The sequence below is a fragment of the Octodon degus genome, unplaced genomic scaffold (assembly GCF_000260255.1).
Source record: "Octodon degus isolate 3935 unplaced genomic scaffold, OctDeg1.0 scaffold00011, whole genome shotgun sequence".
In the NCBI taxonomy this organism is placed as follows: domain Eukaryota; kingdom Metazoa; phylum Chordata; class Mammalia; order Rodentia; family Octodontidae; genus Octodon; species Octodon degus.
The window spans coordinates 7,816,703-7,827,253 of NW_004524587.1; the positions used below are offsets into that span (position 1 = coordinate 7,816,703).

Here is a 10,551-nt window from a genome sequence, read left to right on the forward strand (position 1 = left end):
GTGTGTGTGTGTGGCCAGCTCAGCCCACCAGGGGGGGGCTGGCTGGCATGTGGTGCTGGGGGATTGAACCGCGATCCCTGCACTTTGCTAAGCTTGTTCTAAGTAGGTGTTTTAGACCACTGAGCCATCTCCCCAGCCCCCATTAAATCTTTATAGTCCAACTGACAAGGGAGGAGAAGCCCAGCGGACCTGGATTTCAAACCCAGCTCCAAATCCTAGAAGGGAATCACTTTCTTCAATACAAGGATTGGCTGGGTATGGTAGCACACAGCACAGGCAAAGAGCGGGTAAACTAAGGCAGGAGGATCCTTAAGGCCATCCTGGATTACACAGTGAGTTCAAGGCTAGCCTAAACTCATAGTGAGAACTTGTCTCAAAAGTAAGTAAACATAAACATTTTAACAAAGGAAAGGCCCACACCAGATGACTTCTAAAGATCCTTCTAGGGCTTTGTTATGCCAAGTTCCATATCCTCAAAGCTGGGGATCCTAGGTTTGGCTCACATCTTAATGAGGCTGCTGTGAGCGGCTCACCCAAGTGGAACCAAGTGCACAAGGGGCAGTCTGCAAACAGCAGGAGCGCACCTAACCCTATAAAGTCTAGAGCCAGAACCACAAACACAATTCAAGCCGGCCTTAAGAGCACTTTGTAGCTCAGGCTGGTCTCAAACTCTCATTGATCCTCCTGCCTCAGCCTCCTGAGTGCTCTGATTACAAGCATGCACCTCTATTCTCGGCTCTAATATCTTATTTATTTATTTATTTATTTATTTGGTACAGGGTCTCACTACGCAGCTCGGACTCATGGTGATTCTGCTGTCTCACCCTCCCCAGCGCTAGGATTATAGGGTGCATGCCGGGTTTCAGTGGCCAGCACAGCATGAGGTACCGGGGATGGACCACGGGTCCCTTGAGCTTGCCAGGCAGGCGCTTAGACTGCCAAGCTTTCTCTCAAGTCCCTAATTTCTCAATTTTGATATATCTATTCCAAAGAAACTTATTTAAGTAAACTTTTATTTCTTTAGAAGATTCGGGGCTGGGGAGATGGCTCAGTAGAATAAGCGCTTGCCTGGCAAGCGCAAGGGCCTGAGTTCAATCCCTGGTTCCACCAAAATAAATAAATAAATAAATAAAATAACAAAAAAAGAAGATTCCCTTTTTTTTTTTTTTTTAATACTGTCCCTTTGTCCCAAGGGTCTCCCCGAGGGCTGCCACAGCACTTGACGTCTGCGCAGCGCACACCTCCCTGTCTGGCTCAGTTCAACAGCAGTGACCTGGATTCACGCCGCTGCAGCTCACCCGTAAGGTCTGTTTTTTTGTGTCTGCGATTGTCAAATACGCATGTCATGAATAGATATTCTGATCTTTTATGGGAAGAGCAAGTTTTACATTAACTCATATACTTCAAAGCAGATGGCAATACGGCCTATCTGAGAGTAACAGCTGAACGCCACTGGACCGGTATGAACCACTCCGTTAGTTCTGTAAGAATGGAGGCTCCCGGCGGCACTCCACCCACCTGGGCTGCCTCTCTCTCCTCCCCAGCTGCCCCTAGAGGAACTGTCCCCTAGAAGACCTCCACTCCCAGTGGGTCCTGGGCCGCAGCCACGCTCCTCCCAAGCTCCACCGGTGCACACCAGGCCACTCCACCTCCGGCGCTCCCGCGACTGCCATAATCCACTCCCGGACCCAAACCCGCCTTCCCAAGGCCGCGTGGGGACTGGCACCGGGACCTGCTGTAGCTGCCGCGCTTACCCCAAGTCCTAGCCGCTCTCCCGGACCAGCAGGGGTCTCAAGAAACGTCCGCCTCCGGGGCGACCTCCGTCCCTAACTCCTCCTTTAGTACTCACCACCAGGCGCCCGCAGTTACCCGTTTGCGCAGACGCGGAGACGCACGCTGAATCCGCCCTAGGCCCCCGCCGGCCGGAACCCGTATAGCGGAATCCAATCAGAAAGCGCCAAAGGAAAGTGCCCAAACTACTCCCGCCCCGTACAAGATATCTGTGGTGAAGAAAGATGCCAATCAAACTAAGCTGCAATGAACTTACTAGCTGCTTTCTGAGACAGCAGCTCTAATTTGGCTGATGCAATGGCTGAGAAAGATGATTCGTTGTGTGTCTGGTGACCAGATTGGATGGTAGCTTGTAGAGGCTGAAATCTTTTTCAGTGTGACAAATCCTTTTAATGAATATATCAATGACAAATTTGGGTTTGTTTGGTTTTTTTTTTTTGGCGGAACCGGGGATTGAACTCAGGCTGTTGCGCTGGCCAAGCAAGCGCTTGTTGTACTGAGCCATCTGCCTGGCCCCACAAATTTCTTTTTAAATGAATAATTGCTAAAAAGTCACCTAAGAGCTGTTTTTGTAATTTCTAAGAAAAATTTAAGACTTTTCCTGCTGCAGATATTCTAGATGCAAAATGATGGAAGCTGGATAGAATAATGACTTATAATAACATAGACATTGTGTGCCACAATTTCTTCATTTTGAAGCCGCCCTCTGTTCACTAAATCTTTTTCAATCCACTGTTGAAATCCACCGGGTTCATCAGACGTGTACTAGGTACAACAGACGTTTCTTGGTACTAGGTATTGAATTCAGGGCTTATGTGCGTGCTAGGCAAGCACTCTACCGTTGAGTTACATTCCGACTGAACCATTTCAGCTTTCCCGTGAGGGATATTTTCAGGTGGGTGTTTTTCATCATTTGATGTGACTAAAATCACTTCAACCCCAAGAGCTGGAACAGAGATCAGCTTTTCTCATCTTCCGGCTTAACCTGGACCTTAAGGTAACTCTGGGACTTTGCCTCTCCGGCTTGGAAACTTTCGCAGACATTTTGGTTTCCATATGCAAAGTTCTAACAGTTGACACAGTAACAAGACATACAGTAACTGCGTTGGGTTGATATGATAGGCCTTGGTGTAATTTTCTACATTTTAGTTGCAGGATGATACGCAGACCTCAAAGATACAACCCCAAACCCCAAACCCAGACTGGTACTATGGACAGAACCCAAGGCCTTCACACTGAGCTACCTACCCCCACCTCCCCTCCCCTTTCTTGAGCCAAGATCTCACTATGTCGCCCAGGGCTCAAATTTGTGATCCTCCTGTATCAGCCACCTAGAATGCTGGAATTATAGGTCAAATTTTCATGCTTTCATGGATACAATTGTTCTTGTCAGACCTTGAATTTGATTTGAGAGAAATGATATAAGGCATCATCCCGGGACTGGGGAGATGGCTCAGTAGAATAAGTGCTTCTCTGGCAAGCACAAGAGTCTGAGTTCAATCCTCAGTTCTGCAAAAAAAAAAAAAAAAAGAAAGAAAAGAAAAGAAAAGAAAAGAAAAGAAAAGAAAAAGAAAAAAGAAAGAAAGAAAGAAAGAAAGAAAGAAAGAAAGAAAAAAGTAAGGAAAAGAAAAATGGCTCTTGGATTTACAGGAGAGGGCCCAAGAGGGTGGCCACTGAGGCTGTTTGATGGAGCAATGTATACAGCACAGGTATGATGTGAGTCAAGCTACAGGATTATAAGTATAGTTACTTAGTTTATATTGATCCACTAGGAAAATGAGTTATATAACAATGGTATATGGAAAGAACAAATGCATTCTTGGAAAGAGACATGTCCAAATGTTTTGGTTTCTCAGGTGTCTGATGCCTTTCTGGGATCACTGGACCAGTTGGAATTGATGACAGCATGGTCTGAAGTTGCTGTTCCTCTCTACGAGGCTTATAGGCCTGGCTCTTCATATTTGTTTCCAGTCACAATTTTTTTTAACTCATTACTAACTTTATTGAAAATCAATAATAATTATATATCAGCCACAATGTTTGTTTTGTCTCATCTTCTTGTGGACTTCTTCAAGGGCCAATCCCTCTGTCTATTCAGTGCTATATATCTTAGCTGTCTATAATACTGGAACCTCCTTTTGCAAATGAGAAAACTATCTCGCTCAAGTTCACACAAAATAGTTGCAGAGCCAGAGTACAAATTTTCATCTCTTTAATTCCAAAGCCTGTACTTTTATCCACTTCTTTATTACAGTGCTAATTTAACATGGTTATAAAACTTGCAAAAAAATTACTTTCAAAAGTAAAAAAAAAAAAAGCAGACTATACAAATATCAAAAGCTGGCAATAGGCAGAAGAGAAAGTAGATAGGATGAGAAAAAAGTGCTTGTCTCTACCATTACTTTTTGCACCTCTGCTCTTTCACCAACAGCTCTTACCTCCTCGCACAGGATCAGGGGCCCAGAGGGAGATATCACGTAGTATAAAGAAGGAAGGGTGTTTGGATATAAATACACAATCTGTGTGTACCTGAATATGGCTTATAAAGGCACAGTGTGGGGCTGTGATCCAAGAAGTAGAGAGCAAGGAAAGGGTGTGTGTGTGTGTGTGTGTGTGTGTGTGTGCGCGCGCGTGCGCACGACAGTGAGGCTACAGGATGGGTGAAGAAAGGAGTTAGGTTGCTCTGTGATATATAGACGGCTTCATTCCATGCTTTCATGGCACATGAACATGGACATGGTGCCAGGTATTGCTGAGCATACCTCTCAGGTTCCAGGACCTGGCTGCACATTGTAGCTGTTGGCCACAGCCTTACACACAATGTTCAGTTCCTTTTGCCCAGCCGGCACAGGGGCTTGCTACTGCCATAGATGACAAGCCCAGCCAGCCCTTTCTGGGGTGCTATTCCTCTCCATCCAACTCAACTGCTTGCCAGGTTAGCCCCCCATCCAGAGACACATGAACCAGGATCATGGCCCTCCCACTGCCACTCCATGCATAGTCCTTGACAGTTATAACCCTGTCAGGCTAGACCCTGGAGGAGCCACAGAGACCACTAGGACAGGCATGATTGGAGCAAACAGCGGTATCTTTACTTCAAGCTGGGTGCACCCTGGTCAAGGGCAAGAAGGATGTTGACCATGAACAAAGTAAGAAAGCCAGTTTCACACAATAGCCTAAGGTATAGGGAGGGGATGTCTTACTGAATAAGATGGGAAATTTTAGGTTTCTCAGGGGTCATGGGTAGTTCTGGTGCCTCTTTGAGGGTGGGAAATACAAGATGACAGTGATATTCTGTTGATTTACAGCATATCATTCTACAAATTTACAGGGTTTTCCTTAATCCTGAGAGCCAGGCCTGAGAGCCATCCCGAGGAACATACTTATTTTCCTTTCTCAGGTTGAGCAAAGGGGCTTTCCTGTTTGAATAGACTGTCCTATCAAAGTTTTTTTTCTCTTCAGGTTGGGAGGGCCTAATTGTGAGGACCTAACTAACACCCTGACTCTAGTTTCTGTGATGGCTGACTGGACAGGGAAGTCCAGACTAGATGGAGCTGAGTCAAACTCTACAAGTTCCAGTCCACTGACAGAGAGACGCCTTTGCCACCCCACTGCTGCCAGCGGCTGTGACTTTCCTCGGGCTCCACCCTGGCTCTCCTCAGTCATTTGACATGACGAGCACCTACCACACTAGGAACCACACCAGGAACACCGGTTCAGGGAAGCAATGGTCAAGCAGCAAGGGATACCCGTTCATCTCATAGGCCAACAGAGGATCCAAATTTTTTTTTTATTTTTAATATGTTTTTTTTAAAAAACATTTATTTATTGTGTGTGTGTGTGGCCAGCTCAGCCCACCAGGGGTGGCTTGTGGTGCTGGGGAATCGAACCGCGGTCACCTGTGCTTTGCTAAGCTTGTTCTAAGTAGGTGCTTTAGACCACTGAGCCATCTCACCAGCCCCGATCCGCATTTTTAAGGAACAGACACTCCCTTCCTCTCAAGGAGTTTCCAGTTACAGAATCAGACATTCTGCAACAGAATCAGACATTCTGCAACAAGCGACAAAATGCCACATAAGCTCGCACCCCCAGCAGGAAGCTAGGACGCATGCGCAAAGCCCCGGCCCAACCCCCTTCAGCTGATTGGCTGGCAGGAAGCCGCTTCCAGGCCTCAGCCAATGATGTTTGGGCCTGACTTACCTCCAACGGGCAGTTGAGGTAGCGCAACCGCCATGCTGAGCTGCGATGGCTGGGACTGCTGGTCGTTTCCGGGGCCGAACCTGGGGACGATTTCCACTCTCCCTGGCGGTGGGCCGTGTGAGTATATGTCGGGGGTGAAAACAGAGCCTGTTTCTCACATTTTCCTTGCCCCTACTCCGAGGAGGAGGGGAAGGAAGTAGTAAGTAGTGTCCCTTGAGCCAGCGCCGTAAGTTACACCTGGCGCAAGGCCTGAGCCTGTGACCCGCCAGCGTGAAGGCTCCATGGAGTTTGTACCCCAGGCCCGGTTCCAGGTCTGTTTAGTGGTCCCAGGCCCTGCCCTCTCCATGCCCGGCGTTCGACGCCAGCCTCGTTGTTAGCAGGAGTCTTGCATCGCCGATAGCTTCTTGGGGTCGATGTAAGAAAGTCTAGAATATTAGTACTTATTTTTGTTTTGTTTACCTTCCCCCCCCCCTCATTTTGAGATAGCATCTTGCTAAATTTTGAGCTCGAACTTGTAATCCTCCTCCCTCAGCCTTTCCCAGTCTGTAATGGGTTTTATTTTATTCTTGCTATTTGGCAGTACTGGGGATCGAACCTAGGGCCTTTACACTGAAGGCCATTTAAGCCCCACCAGTGCCTTGTTTAAATCGTCCAGGTTGGGCTTGAATTTGTAATTCTCCTACCTCAGCCTTTTGGAGTGTTAAAATTACCACCATGTGCCACCAATGCCAGGCTTGTTTGTTTTAATAGAAAAGACAACTTTTTTTATAGGAAGGCTAAGCACCAAATTCAGGACAGCTCTGTGTCTTCAGAGGAGGTGAATATAGAGAGAGCTTCAACTGAAGTGTATGTTGTTGTTTGGTATTCCGGATCAAACTCAGAATCTTATGCTTGCCAGGCAGGCACTTAAGCTGTTGAGCCAATTCTGTGGCCCTTGTTTTATTTCTTAAACTTGTTGAAAGTTAGGTATTTGTTATGTCCCCATTCTTGTTTGCCTAAAATCCAGTTTTAAATGCACACATGGGAAATAATTTCAGAAGATAGAATATATGAAACAGTAAGGAAGTTTTCTCCTGCCCTAGTCTAGAGCCTGTCACCCCAGAGTCATCCTCTAACATCTTTTTTATTGTTAGTATCTCTGCAGTAATAATTAAATTCATTTTGGGGAATTGCTAGGCATGAATACTCCCTTGATTCCTTTTTCCATTCATTTTCTGTAGTATAGCATATACAATGATTTTGGATTTGTTTTGTTCTGTTGCACAAGCTGAACCTATATATAATCCTGTAACTTTTTGTTTGTTTGCTGTTTTTGAGATAGAGCCTATTTATTTATTTATTTATTGGCGGAACTGGGGATTGAACTCAGGCCCTTGCACTTGCCAGAGAAGTGCTTATTCCACTGAGCCATCTCTGCGGCCCCTTTTTTTATTAGGTTTTTTATTTTATTTATTTATTTTGCGAAACCAGGGATTGAACTCAGGCCCTTGCACTTGCCTGGGAAGCGCTTATTCCACTGAGCCATCTCCCCGGCCCCAGAGCCTCCTTATGTAGTTCAGGTTGGCCTGGGACGCACTGTGTAGCTCAGGCTAACCTTGAACTCACATCAGTCTTACTACCTCAGCCTCATGAGTGTTGAGGTTACAGGTATGCACCACCATGCCTGACCTATCCTGTAACTTTCTTCTTTTAGTGTGATGTTTATTTATTTAGTAATGTTTTGTGGCTGGCTCAACCTGGCCTGGGGGTGGGCCTGGTGTGGCATGTGGTGCTGGGAATAGAACAGTGGTCTTTGTGCTTTGCCAAAGCTTGCCTAAGCAGGTACTTTAGGCTGCTGAGCTATCTCACCAGCCCTCTCCTGTAACTTTTATTATTTAATTCTTCATTAAACTTTTTTTGGGGAAAAAAAAATCTAAGGGCCAACCAGATAGCTTAGTGGGTTAAAGCAACTGCTTAGGCAGACGCAGGGTCCAGGGTTGGATCCTTGGCCTGCCATGCTGGCCCCACCCCCCGGACACGCTGAAACAGCAATTGAGACTGGGCATGGTGGTGTGTGCCTGTCATCCCAGGGCTTAGGAGGCTGAAAAACAGGAGGATCACTCCAAATCTGATCTATGTAGTGAGACCCTGTACTAAATACATAAAAGAAAATAAAAATGAAAAACTAACCTCCTTTAAGCCCAAGAAACATCATGAGTACCCTGAGCCCAAGAAGCAGCATGAGTACTGTGGCACAATTTTCTTAGGGTTTTCTCTGACTTGAGTGATGTTCCCAAGCTGTGTTTGCCTTTTTCTTTTTTACGTACACACTTGTTCACTGTTGCTTGAAATTAAATTGTTATAGTGGAAAATTGCCAAAATAAGAGACGTTAGAATTCATTTTCTCAGGTTACAAGAAAATGCCTGCCCTCTTTCTAGCAAAGTGATTCAGTCAGGTTTGGGGAAAGTGGGCATCTCAATCCTTATTTTACCTTGTTTAAAAGCCCAAAATATTTCCTTTTTAAAACTTCTCCTGGTTAGGGACGAGGGAGATAGCTCAGTGCCATAAGTGCCTGCCTGGCAAGCGCAAAGCCCTGAGTTTGATCCCCAGAACTGGGAGAAAAAAAAAAGTCTCCTGGTTGGTTATACAACTTTTACATAGGAGACTGACTTGGGCTTCAAACCCAGGAAGAGCAAACTCCAAAAGTCAGGTGTTGGCTAGTTAAACTGCTTTTGACAGTACCCCCAGCAACCGTATCTGATCTATTTCCACAAATGGGCTTGCTCTTTCATGTCTGTGGCAGTCTACCTGCAGCATGTTACGCTACCACAGTTCTTAAGTATTGTCAAAGCCAAATTCCTGGAAATGATTGTCACTTAGCCTGTGAAGCTAGGAATTGGACTCAGGGCCTTCTCCCAGAGTTATATCCGTAGCTCCTCTTCCCTTTAAGAATAGGAAAATTTATTGGAGAATAAGAATTGCTTCTGATGGGCTTGTGAGATGGCTCAGTGGTCTAAAACACCTACTTAGAACAAACTTAGCAAACACAGGGACCGCGGTTCAATCCCCCAGCACCACATGCCAGCCAGCCCCGCCCCCTGGTGGGCTGAGCTGGACACACACACACACACACACACACACACAGAAAAAGAAAAAGAAAAAGAATTGCTTCTGAAAGGAGGGGTCCCAAAGGAGTCGCCAGCCTACACTGAACTTGAACTTGCAGTCCCCTGCCTTTGCATCTGAGGCTGCTGGCATTTACAGGTGTGTCCCACCATGCCCACCTAAGGTGGAACAAGTTCTTACCTAAAGGGAGCGTTTCACAGGGCTGGTAGTCAACATTTGTCAGTCTGGAAAGCGAAAAAATTCTTTATCCGTTTTGACTCTGTAAGGGTTCTCTGTTACCAGTGTGAGCGTCTTCTATGCCGTTGTGTTGGGCAGGAAAATGATTTTGTTCTTTGGCTGGACAGCATCAGTTGATCCGAGCTTAGGGACTGGAAGATAACCTCGATTGGAAAGAAAGGGTGTGTACAGCACTGGGGAATGGGGATGAGTTCTGAAGGCAGGCGACCGACGGACCGGACGACAGCCCAAGTTGGGGCGGGGGTGTGAACGCCAGGTCTGACGTCACTGCGTCGCGCCGTTTCCGGTCCCCCGCGCTGTAGCAAATGATTTCTCTCGGTGGGAGCGGAGCTCGGCTTGCTCTGACCCTCCAGAGCCCACGATCTCACCGCATCTGCTGAGACCTCGCCACCGCCAGCATCCTGCACAGGCCCGAGACCATGGCCACTGACTCTTGGGCTCTGGCGGTGGACGAGCAGGAAGCAGCCGCAGAGTCGGTGAGTTGGCTTCACCTGTAGAAGGGGGTGTGGGGTGCTAGTTCTAGCCGGGTCTTGGTCCCTGGGAAATGACTTCTGTAAGTTGGCGGCGCGGGAAGGGGAGGGAAGGGAAGGGAAAGGACGAGTCTCGATCTTTTTTTTTGCTCCTCGAATGCCTTCAGGGCATTTTTGGCTGGCTGGAGGGTTGTGGGGATCGAACTACAACCACCTGAGGCTGACAGCTTTGTGGAAGCAGCCACTTAAAGAACTGAGCTAGGGCCAGGCCCCCACGAGTCTGGATCTTAAACTGGCTTTATTCAGCCACCTCCCGAGTTATGTCAGTGCAGGTGGGTGCTCTTTGCCTGTTCCTAGAATGAGAATTGAGCATAGCTTGCACTCAACTACCCTGGAATGTACAGTAATTCCCTTATTCAGTCTCATTTTCAGCTTCAAATTCAGGGATTCTTGGACTCGGGGATCTTGTCTTACCCCTTTCTGTGCTTTCTCTAGCTTGCTCCTAGATGGTGACTGACTCAGTAGGCCCCAAAGTCAGTACATCTCCTGATACACTTAGCTTTGTTATTTTTTTCTAAGCCTGATACATTGTAAACAAGATGTGAGTTAAACATTACTATGCTTTTATTCCCTCTGAACATTCTGAATTCTGGTAGGGCTTTGAGCCTATTTAAGTCAATACTCCAGAGCCCACAGAATGACTTCTTTTTAAATATGAAAAGTTTATTCTGGCTCATAACTTTATTT

General features: G+C 46.6%; 2 protein-coding genes across 2 annotated transcripts in view; one reads left to right on the plus strand and one right to left on the minus strand.

The window, feature by feature from the left end:
- The window catches only part of Aars (alanyl-tRNA synthetase), a 26,489-nt gene extending 24,607 nt beyond the window's left edge, over positions 1 to 1,882 (minus strand). Inside the window, exon 1 of the mRNA XM_004625999.3 lies at positions 1,755 to 1,882. The gene's annotated coding sequence lies outside the window, so the exon portion shown is untranslated. The remainder of the gene's footprint in view (positions 1 to 1,754) is intronic.
- Positions 1,883 to 9,635: 7,753 nt separating this feature from the next.
- Ddx19b (DEAD-box helicase 19B) overlaps positions 9,636 to 10,551 on the plus strand; it is a 21,678-nt gene continuing 20,762 nt past the window's right edge. The window contains exon 1 of the mRNA XM_004625789.2: positions 9,636 to 9,810. Coding sequence (XP_004625846.1) covers positions 9,754 to 9,810 — 57 coding nt within the window. The 5' untranslated portion in view covers positions 9,636 to 9,753. The remainder of the gene's footprint in view (positions 9,811 to 10,551) is intronic.